We start from the raw sequence: 22,405 nt of genomic DNA, 5'->3' as shown, positions 1-22,405 counted from the left end.
GCAACTCTATACTAGAAATGAGGACCCGATTGAACACCTTAACCTTTTTTAGTCCACCATGGCATACTGGATGCATACCGACGAAGAGCGATGTATTCTCTTCTCCTCCACCCTCTCTGGCGGAGCTCTAAACTGGTATTGTCGTCTTCCACCTGAGACGGTAGACTCATTTGAGGAATTGAGGAAACTATTTGTTTCTCAACACATTTTCCAGACCGATCACTTGCACTCTGCGGATGACTTGTACACTATTCGCCAGAAGCCAGACAAGTCATTACGTATGTATGATGGCCGTTTCAGCCATGAGTATTCCCATTGTGCTGAGGCAGACAATAAGATTGCCCTCAAAGCCTTCACGGCAGGCCTACGTGACTGTTTCTTCAAGTACATGATCAATGCCAACACTTGAAAGACTTACTCTGAGGTGATGGCGCAGGCTTATAATCATGCCTCCGCCGAGGCAAGGACATACCATGAGAAACCCCCAACAACCATCCCCTATCAGCAAGTGGGGAGTGGAAGCCAGACCCACCAAAATGAGAAGACCTCAACCTTCCAAACGGCAGTGGTGTCTCCCCCTGCCTTACTTAATACTTTGCCAAGTCAACAGACATATCAATCTCAGGGCAAAAGGAAAGATTTCCATCCTCACTAGTCTCATGTTAGTAAAAAGAGTAAGGGACACTACCACGATAACCAAGGGTATCGCCACAATAATCCCCGACCCCAGGCAGTCAATACAGTGGGTCAAGCACGTGTCAGGACAAACCATACCCCGAGGTATGAGGCATACACACCTTTGAACGCCACATGCGTGACCATTTACCCCAGCATAGCACATTTGATACCGAAGCTAAAGCCGAGGCACCCAGATTACAAGCCCACGAAGAACACGGGCACGTTTTGCTGCTACCACGAGCATAACGGCCATGACGGCGAAAAGTGTATCACCCTCCGTGATCATATTGAAGCTTTGACACGTGAAGGAAAAATTGATCAATTCCTCCTTCACCCTCCAAGGGGTAACCGTAACCAACGCCAGGTGAATGTGATATATTCCATAAGTGGCAGCACACCCATATCTAAATCTTCCAACAGGGCCATGAAAAATAGTGAACGAGCTTTAAGGCCTGGTCACCAAGTGTTTTGCGTGGAAGACATCAAGGGAGGCAAGTATCAAAAGCCTAACTGAGATCCAATATGTTTCTACCCTGAGGAAGAAAGAGGTATCATCTACCCTCACAATGACCCACTGATCGTGGAAGCTCACATAGCCAACTTTGAAGTACGACGAATCCTGGTAGACACTGGGCTTCGGTCAATATCATGTTTGCTGAAGCTTTTAGGGCACTTAATGTAGCTGAACACTTGCTCGATCGCTCGATTTCTCCTCTAATAAGCTTCTCCAGTGATATCGTGCAACCTTTAGGAAGCATACACTTACCTTTCACCATTGGTACAGGCCCTTACACGGCTACCATTACCACTAACTTCCTGATGGTTGATTGCCCAACGGCATACAATGTCATCTTCGGACGCACAGGCATCAATGATCTCAAGGCCATGGTATCCACATATATGTTGTTAATGAAATTTCCAACCCCCTATAACAATGGTTACATTAGAGAAGATCAACTTAGTGCACGATCATGTTACAACACTTCGGTCAAGCAATACCACTTGCATGTGCCCAAGGAAACCCTTTTTATATATGACCAAGTCATAAAGACCAGCCCAGACGAAGCCAACTTGGATCTTCACAGTGGCAACAGTCAACCTGACGATCCTCGAGATGACTCTTTCACCAGCAAGCACAACCCGCTGAAGAGTTAGAGAAAGTCTCTATCTCAAAAGATTATCTAGATCGCATGGTGAAGATTGGCACCACCTTGTCACCACTCATTCGGTTGACATTGATCTCCTTTTTGCAAGAGAACATTGAGGTATTCGCCTGGTCATACGAGGACATGCCAGGCATCTCTCCCAATATCATCTGTCATCGCTTAAGTATTGACCCCAAGACCAAACCAGTGAGACAGACGCGAAGATCTTATGACGCTGAACGGTACGGCATAGGCTTCGTCCGCGAAGTCAATTATCCAACGTAGGTAGCAAATGTTGTCCTTGTTAAGAAGAATCCGACCAAGGAAAGTCTCCTGCTCCAAAAGGTCTTGTGGAGAATGTGTGTCGATTACACCAACCTAAACAAGGGATACCCGAATGATAGCTTTCCTCTTCCTCTCATAGACAAACTTATAGAATCTATGGCAAGGTGTGAACTCCTGAGCTTCATGGATGCTTACTCAGGATACAACCAAATCCTCATGAACCCTTCGGACCAAGAACACACAGCCTTCACTACTGACATGCGATTATATTGCTATAAAGTCATGCCCTTCAGCCTAAAGAATGCAGGATCGACTTATCAGAGACTAGTCAATTCAATGTTCGCCAAACAGATTGGGAAGAGCATGGAAGTTTACGTTGATGATATGCTAGTCAAGAGCAAACATGCTGACCAACACATCACCAACCTATCTGAAACTTTCACCATTCTGAAGAGGTATCGAATGGGGTTGAACCCTAACAAATGTGCCTTCGGCGTAGGCTCTGGTAAATTCTTAGGCTTCATGATAAGCCAACGAGGCATTGAGGCTAATCCTGAGAAGATCAAAGCAATCCTCGACATGAAGGAACCGGTAACTTCAAAAGACATTCATAGCCTTACTGGCAATGTGGCAGCCTTAACTAGGTTCATCTTTAAGGCCACAGACAGATGTGCTCCTTTCTTCAAAGCACTTAAGGGAAGTAAGAAGTACATTACATGGACTGATGAATGTGCCAAGGCATTCAAGAACCTCAATGACTACATGAATAAAGCCCATCTGCTCTCCAAACCTGAGGTTGGTGATACTCTCATTATCTATTTGTTGGTATTGGCTTCAGTAGTAAGTTCTGTTCTTATTCGAGATGATGGTAATGTCGAACGACCTGTCTACTACGCTAGCAAGGCTTTACAAGATGCAGAGACACAATACTCCAACATTGAGAAATTGGCTTTAACATTGGTCATGTCTGCTCGAAAACTTCGCCCTTATTTCCAAGCACACTTCATCATCGTGCTTACCAATCATCCTCTTCGACAGATACTTCAAAATCCTTACACTTCGGGGTGAATGATCAAATGGGCGATAACATTGGGTGAGTTTGACATTTCCTACCAACCAAAGCCAGCGGAGAAGGGCCAAGTAGTGGCAGACTTCATCGCTGACTTCACATATCATGTTGACATTGTTTCTACGCCTAAAGAAGTGGTTTCATTACCCTTAGAAGCTCAGAAAATAGAACCAACAGCCCCAGCATGGAGTCTATATGTTGATGGCTGGTCCAACCAACAAGGTTGTGTAGCAGCATTAGTCCTTATGACCCTTGACAAAATAGCGATGGAGTATGCTCTTCGTTTCAAATTCAAAGCGTCGAACAATGAAGCCGAATATGAAGCCCTCCTAGCAGGCTTACGTTTGGCCAAACACCTTGGGGTTAAACGAATTGATATCTTCAGTGACTCCCAATTTGTGGCTAACCAGGTTACCAATAACTTTGACGCTAAAGATAGCTCCATGGCAACATATCTGGCACAAACATAATTGTTGCTCAAGCACTTCCACTACCAGATCACCCAAATTCCGCGAGCGGCAAACAGTCATGCAGACGCTTTGGCTCGCCTCGCCTCAGCAGTGGAAGACAAAATTGGGAGAAAAATTCAAGTCGAATTGTTGGCAGCACCAAGCACCATGGCCACGGAAGTGTGTAACTTACAACAGGGGGATAGTTAGATTACCCCGATTTATAAATTCCTTGCGCATGGTACCCTCCCAAACGATAAAGTCCAAGCTAAGCAGATTCGATACAAGGCTACCCGTTACTTGATCATTAATGACCAACTCTACAAATGGGGTTTTAACCTACCATACCTAAGATGCCTTACGACCGCGAAGGCAGAAATTGTCCTTCGGGAAATACATGAATGAGTCTACGGAGATCATGTTGGATCTCGATCCTTAGCACACAAGGCTTTTTGCCAAGGATATTACTGGCCAACACTCCACCAAGATGTCATCTGAATAACTCGCTTATGTGATAAGTGTCAATGCTACGCAACTATTCCTCACTCCCCTCCTGAACCACTCACTCCTATGATCAGCCCTTGACCCTTCGCCCAATAGGGACTTGATTTAATTGGCCCAATGCCTGCAGGGAAGGGCAAGGTCCGCTATGCAATCGTTGTAGTTGACTACTTCACAAAGTGGGCCGAAGTAGAACCCTTGGCAACAATTACTGAGGTAAAAATAGAAGACTTCATATGGAAGAACATCCTTTATAGATTCGACATTCCCAATGCGATAGTCACTGACAACGGGCGACAGTTCGACAACAATAAGTTTAGGATGTTCTGCTCTAAGTTCAATATCAATTTATGTTTTGCCTCCCCAGCTCATCCCCAGTCTAATGGACAAGTTGAAGCCATCAACAAAATAATCAAGCGCACTTTAAACACCAGCTTGGACAAGGCTAAAGGCTGTTGGCCAGAATTTGTACCCTAAGTTCTTTGGTCATACCGCACTTCGTATCGGACTTCAATAGGAGAAACTCAATTCTCACTTACTTTTGGTACAGAGGCAGTTGTCCCAGTTGAGCTTGAGCAAGCAACGTTCCGAGTCCAGAACTACATGCAAAGCGAAAATGACAAACAACTTACCCTCAACTTAGTTCTAGTCGAGGAACACAAACTAGGCTCACTTGAGGAATGTCGCCTACAAGTAGCACATCTCCAACTACTATGACTCAAGGGTCAAACCTCGTTCTTTCAAAGTGGGAGACTGGTATTGAAGAAAAGATTACTTTGCGACAGAGTCCCGAGTGAAGGAACACTTAGTCCAAACTGGGATGGACCGTTTGAAGTTATTGGCATCAGTCGCCTTAGCTCCTACAAGTTTAGAAGTTCTGATGGCAAGACCTTTGGCCATCCATGGAACGCTGATCACTTGAAGTACTATTACAAGTAAACTCACATTGTACAAGTGTTAAGCTTCAATCGTTCGGCATCCTATGTAACGAAGACCATTTGACATGAATTCAATAAAGAGGTGATTTAGACAACTCGGTCCTAATCCTCTTACATTCCTAGCAATGAAACACTCGGGTTCAAAGCTTCAACATGAAATAAAGTCTAAGTATATGTCAATAAGACTATACAAATAAACGAACAGCTTCATAGTATATTCGTTCAATCATACATTCCAACACATTCATACATAAGCCAATTGTGCTTCGAAAGGGTTCAACATACTTTGTGTCATTCGACACTTGCTACAATGTGCCTCGGCACCTTGCCCTTATTCTCACCAACTAGGTGATGAAGGAACTTACCTTCGTACCACCAACCAGGTGATGAAATGTACAACTCGTACTATAATATTATTTGGCAACTTGCCACTCTTATCACCAACTAGGTGAAGAAGGAACTGATCTTCATGCCACCAACCAGGTGATGAAATGTGATGAAGGAACTCACCTTCGTACCACCAACTAGGTGATGAAAGCAACTCACCATTCATTCCACCAACTAGAAGACGAGTGGTACAACTTGTACATATGAACTCCTAGCATTCACAAATAATAAAAAAACCTCAAGCTTTACAACTCAACTAGGGGAGCACTTATGCCCAACAAGAGCTATAGTTACCAACAAAGTCTTATTGCAAGCCAACAACAACTTCAGTGCATGGTATACTAAGATCAAGCTATTCAGCCCTCTTGCATCTGCTTCAGACATTTCTCCCTTGTAACAATGCAAACACCACAACTCGTAGAAAGCTTCACACACTCTTCATCAAGACTGTTCGAAGCAAATTCAATTTATATGATTCATCCAAACCTTTGACTACTACAAGGTGTGGCTTGTATACGTTGTCTCTCATACATTTTCAAATTTCCAGTTTTCCCAAAAAAAAAAAAATTCGAATAAGGGAAATTGGGAAATTCAACAAAACTTCATCAATGAAGGACAACTACAATTCTCAAAAGCTTCGCACACTCTTGATCAAGACAGTATGAAGCAAAACCAATTAATGGTGCCAACAAAAACTTCATCAAAGAAGTTCAACCATAATTCTCAAAAGCTTTACATACTCTTGATCAAGGCAATGTGAAGCAAAACCAATTTATTGTGTCAACAACAGCTTCATCAATGGAGGGCAACCACAATCTCAAAAGCTTCACACACTCTTGATCAAGACAGTGTGAAGCAAAACCAATTTATGGTGCCAACAAGAGCTTCATCAAAGGAGTTCAACCACAATTCTCAAAAGCTTCACACACTCTTGATCAAGACAGTGTGAAGCAAAACTAATTTATGGTACCAACAAGAGTTTCATCAATGGAGGGCAACTACAATTTTCAAAAGCTTCACACACTCTTGAGCAAGACAGTGTGAAGCAAAACCAATTTATGGTGCCAACAAAAGCTTCATCAATGGAGAGCAACTACAATTCTCAAAAGCTTCACACACTCTTGATCAAGACAGTGTGAAGCAAAACCAATTTATTGTGCCAACAAAAGCTTCATCAAAGGAGTTCAACCACAATTCTCAAAAGCTTCACACACTCTTGATTAAGACAGTGTGAAACAAAACCAATTTATTGTGCCAACAAAAGCTTCATCAATGGAGGGCAACTACAATTCTCAAAAACTTCACACACTCTTGATCAAGACAGTGTGAAGCAAAACCAATTTATGGTGCCAACAAAAGCTTCACCTACAAAGCTTCAACTCCAGAGCTTCACCTACAAAAGCTTCAACTCCAAAGCTTCACCTACAAAGCTTCAACACCAAAGTTTCACCTACAAAGCTTCAACACAAAAGTTTCACCTACAAAGCTTTAACACAAAAGCTTCACCTACAAAGCTTCAACTCCAAAGCTTCACCTACAAAGCTTCAACTCCAAAGCTTCACCTACAAAAGCTTAAACTCCAAAGCTTCACCTACAAAGCTTCAACACCAAAGCTTCACCTACAAAGCTTCAACACAAAAGCTTCACCTACAAAAGCTTCAACTCCAAAGCTTCACCTACAAAGCTTCAACACAAAAGCTTCACCTACAAAAGCTTCTCCTACAAAGCTTCACCTACAAAGCTTCAACACAAAAGCTTTAATACACAAGCTTTAACACACAAGCTTCACCTATAAAAGGAGGAGTTTTGAGCTACCACTTAGAAAGGAAAATGGTGAAGTTTTGTTACTTTGGAAACTTGGCTACTAGCAAGACACCTCATTCGCCAACTCCCTCGACCGGAGACTTGGGGGACTCCTACCATATGCTACTACACCTCGGTACTTGGAAGTTTCACGACTACTCAGTGACTTGGATTTTTCAAGTCTCCAACTGAGAAGTTTTCCTCACTCGGGAAATTAAGGGAGCATCACCTCAACCTACATGCTTCACTCACAAAGCTTCAACATATAAGCTTCAACAAAAGAACAAATTCAAAGAACTTAGTGAATGAGGCCTTGGTGTGTTTAACACAATACGTTGAAATGAAGCAAAGTTTATTTATTGATATCTCCGATAAGTTACAAATATGTACATATACATGAATCAAAATAAACAAACAAGATGGAGTATTCACAAAGGTTGCTCAGGAGAAGTCTCAGCAGTCAGCAGAGCCCCAGAAAGAGGAGGCACCGGAGGGTGATCATTTGAAGCCTCAGTATTGGGCAAAACCCCAGAAGGAGGAGGCACCGAAGGTTGATCATTTGGAGCTTCATTATGCGATACAGCCCCATAAGATGAAGGCAATAAATACCTTTGGAATAAACCCACAAACCACTGATAATCAAGTAAAATCTGACCATCAGATTCTTGCAGCTAGTCAAGCTTCCTCTTCATGTTTGTAGCATAGTCATGTGTGAGCCTGTGCAACTATTTATTCTCATGCTTGAGCCCTATGATCTCCTGTTTAAGACTTATCACTTCAGTCGCCAATGATTCAACTTGACGGGTTCGAGCAAATAGGCGTTGGGCCATATTAAACAAAGAACCTACACACTGAACACTGAGAGCCAGTGAATTCTTAACAGTCAACTCATCAGACCGTTCGAAAAGTAGTATGTTATCTTTGGGAGTAAAAAGGTTCTTAGCCACCACCGCAGCGGTCATATCATTCTTCATCATAGAGTCCCCAACGGTAAGAGGACCAGTAGGGGATAAGAAGGATGAACGCTATATGTTGTGTTGATGAGGCATGGCTGCCTCTTCACCAAAGTTCAAGTCAAAACGACGGTCGGATGGGCCAGACATTTTTCAGAAATGATGAAGGAGAAATGAGGTCCAATAAATCTCTGAAGTACAAAAAGAAGGGGAAAATTCCTACAAGTAATAACTCTCTTAACGTACTTCTTGCACACAATTGGTGCCCCTATAAAAGAAAGGGCAACATGGCCGTTGGTTCAAAAATAAAAAAAGGCACCACTCTCTGGATTTTGAGAAACGGATTTTCCTAAATAAAATCTGTCGACAATCTCCACACGCAACATCAGCTTCTCGGGTACCACAAATAACTTTGCCAAAGATTTCTGATAAAGTTTAGACACATAAATTTTGAAGGTCCAACTACCCTAGCATTACCCACAAAGGTAAAGGAACAGCACCACTGCTTGATAACTGGAAGTCTCTATGTGTGTCAACCTCTGTGCTCCATGGCTTACTCACATCGAGAAAACACTCCCAACATGATTACTTGCTTAAAAATCGAAGAGGCACCGCTATCTGAATCTCGAGAGCTAGACTCCCACCAGGATTACTTTCTCAAAAATCAAAGAGGCACCGCTATCTGAATCTCGAGAGCCAAACTCTTACCAGGATCGCTTTCTCAAAAATCGAAGAGGCACCGCTCTCTAAATCTCGAGAGCCAGATCCCTAATAGGATTGCTTGTTCAAAAATCGAAGAGGCAACGCTCTCAGAATCTCGAAAGCCAAATCCCCAACAGGATTGCTTGTTCGAAAACCGAAGAGGCATCGCTCTCCGAACTTCGAAAGCCAGATTTCCTCGGATAAAATTTGTCTGCAATTTTCACATGCAACATCATATTTCCAGATACCACAGACCACTTTTTCAAAGTGCTCTGACAAAGTTAAAACATGTGAAGCTTGCAGCTCCCACTACATTACTATGACCAAGAAGGGTAAATGAATAGCATTATTACTTGTTGTTGGGGAAACTCTTATATATGTCTACCTCCACCTTCCACGGACAGGCAGACCTGCAAAAATGCTCAACCATTCCTCATATCTGAGAGGGCACTCCTAACGAAGCCTCTCGAAATACTCAGCTTCATTTCCCACGATAATACCTATGCAAACAAGCCACACCAGAGCAAGAGTATCTCATATCATCAGGGTTAAAAGAAAGAGTATCCCATATCATGTTTTTCCCTGTCTTTTCCTTTGCCCTTGCTCTTACCTGCAAGACAAGAAGAAAGAAAGCAATTAGTCGGAACCTGAAATCAAACTTCCGATCTGGAACTGATTGCCCAGAACCTTTGCTTGGTTACTCACCTAACATTGCTCTCGGGTACTCATCATCAACTGTTGTCAAGCTCACGAATCATTTTGGCAAATACTTCAGAATAGTTGATACGATATTGGCTCTTTACAATTAAGCTGCCAAGCATGGATGAGTCGCTGAGAAGTAGTGCTCTAAATGACCATTCAAATGCAAAGGTTGCGCACCACTTCTACGATGCAAAAGATTGAAGCAGAAGGTTCAACGATGAGCTAGAACAGATCACTATTGCACGACGCCCTCCCTGCAGAACCGCATAATCTAGACGAATGAGTCTAAGTCAAATCCAAGCTTGGCATCGTTGCCCTATCCGAAGAGCTCAAGAAACTTCAACAACCTTTTGCTAGCAACATCGCCAAAGAGCAAAGCATCGCCATACCACATCCACTACTTTGTCAACAGCAAAAGTATCCCATATCTTCAAGGTCGAACGAACTCTTAATTTGATGGACTTGTTTTGACCCTCAAATTCTTGTGTCGGCCTTATACTCTGGATTAAACTAGAAAACCCTCCAGCCTAGTTCAAGAATAAGCCTGTGGAAAGTTACTTCTTCAAAAGTAAAAGTATCTCATATCATCTCTTCTCATTTTTCTTCTCTTTATCCTTTTTGCTGCCTACAAGATAGGGAGAATGAGAACAATTAGCCGGAACTCGAAATCAAACTTCTAATCTGAGACTGGTTGCTTAGAACTCTGATTGCTTACCTTGTCTGTCACCTCTTTCGGCATATCTCCTCGCTCAGAGACTTGGAGGACTCCTATTATAGGGTTTGTATCGCGTTTGACCAAGTCCGAAACTACAAGTAAGCTTCAAGTGAAATTGATACATTACCTTGTGCATCTCTATCAGTTACAGATACCACCCCTGGATGGAGGAAAATTACTTCAAGAGAAGATACCACATCTACCTATGTGACAAATAAGGCAAGTGAAAATGATACCACACTTCGGTACTTAGAAGTTTCGTGATTACTCAGCGGCTTGGATCTTGCAAGTCCCCAACCGAGGAGCTTCTCTCACTCGAGAACTTAGGGGAGCACTGTTTGTACCATACTTGACCAATCCCGAAACTATTGAGCACCGGTCAACGTTATACCGTCAATCACAATGCGACACATGTCAACACCAAGAGGCCAATCACAAAGCGACACGTGTCAACATCAGAGGCCAATCACAACATGACACGTGTCAAGGCTAGAACAAAGCTAGAAACTCTCTTCTATAAAAGGAGATCATTCTCCCACAATAATCCCTAATTCCATTTGTACTAAATCATTCACTAGTACTCACTAAATGAGAGCTTGAACTTATGTACTTGTGTAAACCCTTCACAATTAATGAGAACTCCTCTACTCCGTGGACGTAGCCAATATGAGTGAACCACGTACATCTTGTGTTTGCTTCCCTGTCTCTATCCATTTACATATTTATCCACACTAGTGACCGGAGCAATCTAGCGAAGGTCACAAACTTAACACTTTCTGTTGTACCAAAGTCCTCACTGATTTTGTGCATCAACAATAGTCAATTAGGAAATTAATTAGAAAATTAATCAATTAATTTAGGTTATTAATCCTAATTTGAATGAATATTTGAAGGTTATCTTGTGGGAAAGATTTGATGAGGATGGATGAAATAGGTTTTGAATAATCAGCCATGTCCTTTCACTCGCTTTTCTCGGTACCCTTTTGTTCTTCTTGCTTTCTCAGGAACCCTTTATCCGATTTGGGTTTTCTTCGTTTTGTTGTTTTTCTTCTTTGAATATAGAAATCAAACACAAAGAAAAATACTTTTTGTTGGGTTTTTGTCACTCAGTTTCCCGAAAAATTTGAAGTGCGATCAAATAAGCTTGATTTCCCGGAAAAATAAGAGAACTCAGTTTTTGAGTTGATCTGTTGAGATAAATTTTGATTTTTAATGAATATTTTATGCTAATTGTGTAGAAATAGAGAGATCTCTGAAATTTTTATTAATTTTGTTTAATTTTTGAAGTGAAATTAATGAAAAAATGAGGGGTATTGTTGTCCAAAAATTTATAATTTTGCTTTTCATGGGCTAGAACAAGTCGTTCCAGGGGAGAGAGTGGCACGAAAAATTGACTAACATCTATTCCACATGACAACACGTCCCAAGCAAATTGGTGCACCAAACATGGGACGAGTGCGTCCCGTTCCACTATGTTATGTCCCATCCCACGTACCAAATGGTACCCTAAACTCCATAGTCCAAGAAAATTATGATCACCCACTGTTTGATGTTAATCCATCAGTAAATGGTTAGAGCAACTCCACCCCATGTGGAATCCCCTAGGAGACAGTCCAATTACCCAGCTCATGTGAGGCTAGGTTGACATTAGCAATAATTTTTAATTCCGTTTAATTTCCTCTGTCTACCCTCTTCCGACAAATTTCTCCCCCCTGCGACGACCATGAGGAAACTTGGAAAAGGTTTGGCGAACCCAACCTTCGAGAAGGAAGACGTCGAGCCTTCGCCGTTGAACCATCATCGTCACTGTCGAGAATCGAACATCCACATCTCCAGCCTTCGAGTGGCAAATCGAGGAAATTCCAGGAACAAAGAAGAAAAAAGGGATCAGAGGACTGCTCTTTGGAGGGATCGAGAGGAGTTGAGAATCTGGGGAGAGTTTTACAGGTAGAACGAAGAAGAAGCAATAAGAAAGAAAAAAGAAGAAAGAGAACATAGAAAATAAAATTAACAATAAAATATTATTATTTTTATTAATTTTTAATTATCAATTGTCCGGACATTTATTTTAGGGGGTGGAGATGCTCTTGGGCAGTTACTGTTCACTAGGGGCAGTAACTATTCACTTAGGAGGATTAAATTGCTTATTGCCTAGGAGACTTTTTAAGGGTAGAAGTGCTCTTATGAAGACATAAATTAATCACATTTAATGGGAGGATATGTAACTATATACTTGCTATGACAGTTTTACCTTTGACGTTATGAGCAGAAAAACAACTCTAAGGAATGTGGCTTATGTCTGCCTTCCATGAGGGACTGTGGCACTTGCCTGCCCTGTGAGTATTAGGCTTTTCGGCCATCAACGTGTCAAAGATGCTTCAAGCCCATGATATTTCCTGCCACCGAGCCATACTCTCTCAATGGTGACGGGAAGCTGGCTCTTAGGAGTTTCCTCTTTGGTGTATGGCGTGCCTATACTTTTACTAACAAGGACCTTCAGAACTACTAGCTGGAATGATTGTGGAGATTAGTCTGCTCCATTACTAACATAATGTTAAGGTTTGCCTAGTATGGCCTGCAACCTCCCTTCCTAGCTACCTACTATGATTTAGGTCTATAAATAGCCAAGTCAAATAGGAAAAATGGACATCACCACTTACCATTTTTCTTAGATGTTTGTCAATTAACCTAACGGTGTTTGTTGTTTTTCAAGTTTGATTTTGTCAATTTAGCCATGTACAAAATTTACATCCACAGTGGTTATTTTAACTTTTGTTCTTATACTTTTTTCCTCACCACTGAATTAAGATTGGACGTTGAGTGACGATCACTGTTCTAAAAATTCCAGCCTAGCACCACCTAGACACCAATAGGCTGACTACTACCCTGATTAATCTTTAGAAATTTGAAAATTAAGAAAGGCAACCTAGACTTGCCTAGACACCCGCCTGGCCCACCTAAACCCTCCTACGCACTCTCACTTGGACAGAAAATAGATAACTTTCATTTTACATTTTATTTTTTGAATAAATTGTAAGATACTTATTGAATACTTGGATGAACACTCATTATATGTTGTTCCCTATGTTTTCAATATGTTCTAATACCTTATAATCGAACTTTAACGAAAAGCACCCGGTACTGTTCACTTTAACGAAAAACAACATTTTTACACTAAAAAGTCAATCCTAGTACTATTCACTTTATCCTTTATTTTGTCCTTATCATTAAAACTCAAAGTTTTCAAGCCTTTTTCATTAGTTTTCCTTATAATCTATATGTCACTTTGTTTTGCAATTTATGTATCACAATACAATTATTATTTTTCTTAAGTATAAGTAGACATTAATTTAATAATAAATTTAATCAAAATTAAAAGAACCGCCAAGGCCCCTCCTAGACCCCTAAGCTCTAAGCCACTGCTTGCCGTCCAACTAGTACCTTTTAGAATTATGTTGACTATTGGAAAATATTAGTTTTTAGGTTTATTTTTTGTTGCAAGATGTAACCCTCAATTTGTAGATGTCCCAACAATCTTTATTTATTTTCTTGTTGATAAAAATAATGTCCACAACTTTATAATTCTTTCGTTTTTGCTTACTCTGATTTTGAGATTTTTCATGGTTTAAGATTACGGAACACCCCCCCCCCCAAAAAAAAAAAAAGAGTTTGGCTGTTAAAGAGATTCCGGTATATTGGGGGATCAAGGACGTAGCAAGCAGAACTTCACATGTGACGAGAGAAAGTCATGTGCCAATCAATGAACCAGCACCATTTTACAAAGGGACCCCGTCCCACGTGTGGTGGTGACCACAACACTTTGAATCCCTTGATCCTTTTCGTCACTCACAATTTTATTGTTCTGCACCACAAAAATTACAGGCCTTGTGAGTTGTGAAAGGTTTCAAAGTTGAAAATTGAAACACATTGAATGTGGGTGACCATATATGCATTTCATGTGATCCACATCTCTCTTTTCCTCCTGCATTATATGCAATGCAGTTACGGGTTTTGACATCTATGTTTAGATTATTAAGCTAACAATCGCGCATGTGAGTGTCTATTAATCTTTGTTGCAACTAAATTTGCATGAATGATTGTCCGTAACATCAATTTTGTTGTGCATATCACTCACATGAGTCACAAAGTTAGAAATGAGACATGACGAAGACACTAATTTGAAGACAGCAGACCTCTGGCCCTTGAGGTCCTATATGCTCAGAGATCTCCAATTGTAAGCGAAATTATAGTGCAATCAAATTGTCCAAATTCATTAAAAACACATTGGGTCACAGAACCTTACATATAGCATTAACAAAGCAAGAACACACGCTCTCTCTCCTTTTGGAGAGGGCTGGCTACATATCTTAGTGCACATCTACAAACAAAACCAGTTGGAACAGCAGCAAAATAGGAAAAACAATATCTCAAAAGAAAATAAAGAAAGAGCATTTGGATGCCATTGTAATTAACTAGTGCAATCCAACGGCCATTTTTCTTTAAAAGAAAAAAAAAGAAAAAGACCACCGCGACAACGGCTACTTTTGGGTCATGTGGGCAAGACCTTTTTTCTGGCCTATAAATGCTTAGTTAAAAAAGTGCTTTGTAAAAACGTGCTGATATTATATATATCTTGACTTGTTTGTCAAATAAGCTCGCTAGAAGCGGAAATTTAGGCGAGAAGTGTAAGTGGCTTTTGGAGACCAATTACTGGGAATGACGTCTCTGGCAGAGAGAGTTTTTGCTGTTGAGAGAGTTGTAATCTTCACTGAGAATGGTCCATTTAGAGGACCCCCATTTATGCACCAATTAGCTCCCCATACGTGACTCATCGCGATCCACTCACTGGAACTTGCCTGCACCATCCCACCAACACAAAAATATAAATAAAATTTTAAAGATAAAATTAGTGAACTTTAAAATTCTCTAATCACTTAGTTAACACTAAAGTATTGCTTCGTAAAATTGGTCCGGGTTGAGCTACGAGATAGGCTTTGTGTAATCGAGTTTAGGAGAGTAACTTACATGACAAATGCACACTTTTATTATCGTAATATTGTTGTATCATGTAAGTCATTCTCCTAATGACTAAAATGTTAACTATATGTATGAGTATTTTTCTTTTGTTTCTTTCGTACACCCTTTTGGGCACGTTTACAGTGCTTTTTATGTGAAAACGTGGAATTACACGAGTACTTTCTTATATTTCAAGAAAAACTATCTTTACTTTTGTTGATTTGGCATTTTTTTTAAGTATCTTGTTAGCAAATGTAAATGTTAATGTAAAGTAACTAAAGTTGCAAGAGGCATGCAGCATTGTAAAAGAAAAAAAAAAAAGAGAAGGAGAACGTACTGGTCTTATATGCATCGATCCGACGTCTCCATCTCCATCCTCAAACTCTACCAGAAGTGATAGCCAGTAATTTGTTGAACCTTCATTTACATGGAAGGCTATTTGCTTCCCAGGATATTTACATGGTGTCCTGAAGTTAAAATAAATAAAATACATTATTATTATTTCAATTCGTCAAGTATATGAATTCAAAAGAAAAAAATACGAAGGGGTAAAAATAACTGAGTGGTGTGTAACTGTTTGGGTTGAGTTTTTCTTAGGGTAAAAGCTTTCTTCATTAAACAATCATCAAAGCATATTAGCGTATAATATACAGACAAAGAAGTGATGGTATTAAAACTTCACTCGAGAAAAAGCTATATGAGAAAAACCCCGAGGAAGAAAAGAATGAAAACGACATTAGGTAGTTGGTTAAAGACCATTGTTTCCCAAAAAATCACAACTGTTGTTCGGCAAATAACTGAAAAAACAGATTTAGTAGTTAATTAAAAAGTGAAAAGAATGTTTCAAAAATTAACTCATTTAGCCTGTTTTCTAAATCAAAGAAAATAAAACAAAACGGAAATAAACAAAATTAGTAATTAACCAGCGAATAAACAAAAGGTTCCAAAAAAATATTGGAAGGGACAAAAGAGGACCGTTAAAGCAAACAAGCTAACACACAGTAAACATGACATATGAGAACGTACCGTCGGTAAAGGACAGAGAGCTCGCCTCGGTTCCTGAGCAGACCGCCTTCACCGGCGACAGCCATGCGTCCAAAGGCGGCGCCACTGAGGTCGAAGTGGGTGCGCCCATTCGAGCAGTAACCACCAGGGCACTCGTCCGTCACGATTATCGTGACGGCTCGTCTTGAACAGATGCTCTGGTCGAGACACTTGACTTTGTAACACGCCCCGCACCCCTCGCCACTCTTGAACAGCACTGGGCTCACCGCCCCAACCCTCGCCCTGTACGGCTTCACGTCCACCATTGACCCGTAACCACATGCTCCACCTACCAAAAATTACGCACATGCCGACATAATTAATTCATGGATAATTAAGAATATCTGTAACATAATCTTAACAAACTATAAATCGTATCATTGTTTTCTCGTTAATGTGAAATACAATATTTTTATTATTTATTTTAAAATGATATGATAATTAACTTGACTAAATCTAAATTTGCGAAAAAGTATATAATACATTTGAGATGTACAAAATCTGTAGAAACTGTAGGTACAAATTATATTATAGACAGTCTATACTTGCGGCATTGTAAGCTAAAGCCAAATTGGGTTTGAGGGTGGGGGCTTACCGTCGCTGCCGTCGCCTTCGGGGCTGCCGTACCAGGTGGCGGTGGCTGGGAGCCAGCGGGTGTTGGCCCCGGGTTGCTGAACTTGACAAGACACAAGCAGAAGCAACGAATTCAGCACCAAAACAATGCCGAAGCCGCGGTGGAGGAGCTGCATTGTGAGCTAGGCTGCTTAATTAAGTGGGGTGTTGAGTGGCGGCGGTGGCGGCAACAGTTCTGAGCACTGGTTTGGCTAAAAAGTGAGCACAAAGCTTTGCCGACAGTTATGTAGTTGTGTTATGCTTTGGTATAGGTGCTGTATTGTATGGGTAGGATATATAGCACAAGCTGCAAAGCTGCCACAGAGAAGAAGCTTCAATTATTTCACTATGACCATCTGCCCCATGTGCTGTCGTTGTATTTACGCCAAAAGCCACTGAAATCTGGGCCCCACCAACGGTTAAGGCGTTATTTCCGGCTGTTTTTACCCAACGTCGTGTGTGTTTGTTCAGTTGTGCATTGATGACGGAGTGGAGGAATTGTAGGGCTGTTTTCGTAATTTCAAAAAATTGGACCGTTAAGCTTTTCGTCCTGGTAAGTTAAGAACCGCCAGTAAACAGTGTGCCGTTAAAGTTGATCACGCGAGGAAGAGATTTTATGTGGTTGAATCATAGTCTAAAATATTCATAATATTCCGATATTTCTATTGAAATTTTCGTGTTTTTGGACTACTGATATTTCCGATATCATCGATATTTTAGACCTTGCTAAGTCACTTATGTATCTTACCATGCAATGTATAAAGTGTAAAATATTGTACTAATTCATTATATATAAATGATTATGGTGTGTTTAAACTTATTTCATTAATTACTACATATTTTCTACACTTATAATGTTTGCCAGCTCGCTATATAATCAACTTAAATCAGTTATATCTATCATGCAATGCATTTCCTTCTAATTTTTTGTGATAAACTAATAGATAATTGACTAAATAAACATCATGCAAAGTTTCAATAAAAATTTTCAAGTTTTTCTTACAATTTCCGTGGTTTTTATTCAATTTTTATCGATATCGATAATATCCCGATATTTCCGATATCATCGATATTTTATACCTTGGTTCGAATACAGAATAGTGCATTATGTGTTTTTATACGAGTAGTGAGATTTTTGTGTTAAAAAAATAATAATATAAAAAAAAATCACACTTATATAATAACACGTAGATATATAAAAAGTCTTCACTGAAGATGGTTGTAAATCTCTAGGTTCAAGAAATGTACTACTTATGTTACGGGAACAAGAGTAAGGCAAGGGGCAAGGCGTGCAACAAATAGTGGGAGGGCAAGTGTGGCCACGGAGGAGGCCGTTTGAGAAAACGCAGTGTGAACAAATGGCTGACATTTCTGCGTTTTCCTCCGGGATGCTGGCAGGTTTTGTTGACTGGTTTAACTGATTTTATCTAGAAGAGTAATGTCACATTTATTAGAGTTGCTTTCTTACGTCCATTCTATACACACCTCGCTGATCCAAACATTTTGCGTCAACCAAGGACAAAAAGTTTATAACTTATGTTAGACATGGAAGGCTCTTTCAAATAAAACCATAATAGTATTGATCATAAAATTTAACATTACAACTTATAAGTTATAATTGTTCATGACGAGTTTATATTATGAAACATGTAGCATTATGACTTCGTTATTAATACAAGAAAAAAAATGCTAGAAAAATCATGTTTTAGACCATTTGGGGTAAACCATATAATGTGTCGGTTCATGGTTATATTCTTTTTGTAATGATACGAAGAAGGAATCAAATCATCACCCACCACAACATATGGTTTACAAAATATGGTTTAAGTAGATGATATCTCTAGCATCATCTTAAGAAAAAGCATCTTTCTCAACGTATGTAAACAATCAAGCTATCATTCAATCAGTAATCTCTCATTTTGTTACTCACCATACCTTGCTCAGTTCTAGATGGGTAAAACCCCATTCATGGTTGGGAATTTTTTGCGATATTGGTAGGCAGCTGGGCACCTTGCCATGAAAGAGGGGGGAATAGATTGAAACTAAGCAAAGAAAGAAAACAAACAAGTATGGAGAGAACTTACGAACTACTACACTAATTGGGACATAGGTGCGTGGTTGAAATTTAGATACTGCGATTGAAGTTCATTTATCGATGGGGAGCCGTTTTGGGAAACATCTTGACCTAGCATCTACTTTGATCTGCTCCCTCCAAGGGATCGTAGGGGAACAACGCTCTGAACAAAGATTCAAACTTGAGACGTTTTTCAATTGTTGGAAGGAAAATGTTATACAAAACCTAAGCCCCAGAAAACTCAAGTGTCCTACAATGCATGCTAACATCCTATGTCCCATACATCTATTTCTTAAACGTGAAAACAAACAAAAACAAGGCGGCCTAGCAAAAATAACTGAAAATATGTGGGGATAGGGTTTTAGAGGCTTCAAACTGACCATAACCTCCTAGAACCAGAGTTTTAATACCATATTAGACAAACACTAGCCTCTAAAAGCTTAAACTGCCCTGAACCGAAACCAACAATGCACATCAAGCTAATGAAGTACTTTTACAAAAAGTTGGTTAATAACAAGCAAAAACCAATCTCAACAAACAAAATTGAACTCATGAGTATTAATTAAAGCATGATATTTATTTGGCTATTACTCCTTTACTTAATCTTTTCTTCCCATGGAAACATGTTATAACTTGAGAAATCACGGCCTGAAGTCACGATTTATTGGTTATAATTTGTGTGGTCCAACTTTTTCCGGAGCACGAACAAAATTTGTGGCTTACCTATCCTAACAAGTGAGAGATTTTTTGATATGTTGGAAACACAGTTTTGTACGCTCAGTATGTAATATAAGCGGTTGAAATTTTTTTCCTCAAATATATAATCACTTGTATTATAACACTTGATACACCAGGACATACTTCCGGCACACTAAAAAATATCTGCTAACAAGTTGGAGATAAGCTAGTGGATAGGCTCTACAAAAAAGTGGGACCAAACACACATGCTAAAAGAAATCTCATTGTCTTGTTTGGTAATTTAAATCACTAATTAAAGAGCTAGAATTACTATTTCTGTTGATACTTTTTTTTTGACTCAATATATATATATGTATGTATGTATGTATGTATGTATATGTATGAGTATATATGTATAAGTATATATGTATATGTATATGTATATATGTATATGTATATGTATATATGCATGAGTGTAATCTCGTGGATGAAATAGCAATTACTCATCTAATCATGTATATATAGTTATACGCTTTTTGTTTGCATGTTTATTTTCTAAGCTAGCACTTGATTCGATGCGATTATATTTATTGATCCAAGAAACATCATCTCGAAATCAAAGAAAAATGCTGCTTAGTTGACAAATTAGAAGGAAAATCCACACCGGTTTCATACAAGACCACCTGTTCAAATCATTCTCTTAAACATGTGAAGGAGTACTCCGTCCATGTAGTTAATTAGCTACTACTATTACTTTTATGTCGTATTAACATGTGATTAAGAATTGAATTTTGTGCGGATTACAAATTGGATGGTAAAGAGAATTTCAACTCGGGATCCCGAATTCACGTAAAAATGTTCTTAACCAACTGAATTACAAACTTTTGTAAGATAAGTACAATATCAAACGACATATACATCAACGCTTTGGAGTTATGTTGAGAACATTTAGATCATGATATATATTTATTGTTTCTTTCTTCAAAGTTCAAACAATACGTAGCTAGATTATAACTATATGGTGTTATGACAGTTTCTAGTTTTAATTAACTGAAGCCAACAGCTTACGATAACTATATGGTGTCATGAGTATGAGAACTTCTTGTTGATCGTGTTCAATAGACTCATTCTCTAGTGAGCACCTACGTACTTGTCTTAGTGTCCATCACACCAATGACTCAAGGCTAGTCACTCTCTCTGAGAGAAGACATAGCATATACTGATCTTAACGGACTATCAATGCCCAATTGGCAATTCGATGATCATGAATGTTTAGAATATGTGTACGAAAGAGAATGATCTCATGAATCTAACTTCTTTATATCACATTCTTCCAATTACATATTCTTTGGACTTATTATTCAAGCATATAACATTTATATGAGACGGCTTTGAACAATAATATTTGCCTTATATAAAACTATAATAGTTTAACAAATGGAATGTCAGTAAAGCATCATCATATGATTAGCTTTAGGGCACATTTCCAACAATTTCTGGCCTAATTCTTCTTTTGATGATCGGTTCAACCTCTGATCAGAAAGATATACCTTGGTTATATTTCATCTCTTCAAAAAGTTTAGATAAGAAACTTGTTCTGATGGGAGAGAAGAACTAGCGCTCTACGTTTGAGAACTTCCATTCAAATTGACAGTTTATATGGTTTTAGTCAAATTTGCTAGTGTAGAAACAGTAATATCCCTTTTACTAATGAGTCTTCATTAGGGTTTCCATATTATTAGCTATCTTAAAGCACGTATTGAGAAATCACGATTGATTGGTTATAATTTGTGTGGCCCAATTTTGTCTGGGAACGAAGAAAAAAAAAAAGGTTGGACCAAACCAAGCACACATACTAATAGGAAGGGCCTCATTTTCTTGTTTTGTAATTTTAAATCGCTAATTAAAGAGCTAGAATTACTATTGCCGTTGATGATGTTTGTTTGTCTCAATATGTGCATGCGTGTAATCTCGTGGATGAAGTAGCAATTACGCATCTAATCAGGGATATATAATTCTACGGTTTTTGTTTGCATGTTTATTTTCTAAGCTAGCACTTGATTCGATGCGATTGTATTTATTGATCCAAGAAACAACATCTCGAAAACAAAGAAAAATGCTGCCAGTTGACAGATTAGAAGGAAAATCTACACCGGTTTCATACATGATCACTTGTTTAAATCATTCTGTTAAACATGTGAAGGACTCCGGCCATGTACTATTACTTTTATGTCATGAATTTTGTGCTGATCATAAATCGGACGGTAAAGAGAATTTGAACTTGAGATCTCCAATTCACATAAAAATATTCTTAACCAATTTAACTACAAACTCTTACAATATTAATACTGTTTGGGTTAAAACTGGAACTTTGGGCTCAAAAGGAAGTAAGCCCAGAAGAAGGTCTAGAAGGAAGGAAGCCCAAGGCTCAGCCGAAGCCCAGAAAGAGGAAGATGCCCTTTTCCTGACTAAGTGCAGATCACTTGAGCCACTTGCTTACCTACCTAGAAGTGAAGTGGTATAGACTAGCCAGCTAATCAGCCCAAAAGTACTTTACAATGGCAGTACAAGTAAAAAGCTGATGAGTCACTACCCTTCAGCTGCATTCGGGCAAGATCGATGTTGCAGGCAGCCAACCGAATCATCTATAAAAA

At 39.4% G+C, this 22,405-nt stretch overlaps 1 protein-coding gene across 1 annotated transcript; it reads right to left on the bottom strand.

The window, feature by feature from the left end:
• Positions 1-14,571: 14,571 nt before the first annotated feature.
• LOC126634121 (expansin-B3-like) lies at positions 14,572-17,299 on the bottom strand. The gene is made up of 4 exons (XM_050304608.1): positions 16,983-17,299; positions 16,370-16,676; positions 15,681-15,810; positions 14,572-15,183 (listed from the first exon to the last, which is right to left on the bottom strand). The coding sequence occupies exons 1-4, from the start codon at positions 17,134-17,136 to the stop codon at positions 14,986-14,988; spliced, it is 789 nt and encodes a 262-aa protein (XP_050160565.1). The 5' UTR covers positions 17,137-17,299; the 3' UTR covers positions 14,572-14,985.
• Positions 17,300-22,405: the final 5,106 nt, after the last annotated feature.

This window comes from Malus sylvestris, chromosome 9 (genome assembly GCF_916048215.2).
Source record: "Malus sylvestris chromosome 9, drMalSylv7.2, whole genome shotgun sequence".
Taxonomy (NCBI): Eukaryota; Viridiplantae; Streptophyta; class Magnoliopsida; order Rosales; family Rosaceae; genus Malus; species Malus sylvestris.
The sequence above is the reverse complement of the archived record's forward strand: the minus strand, read 5'-3'. Positions and strand labels throughout refer to the sequence as shown.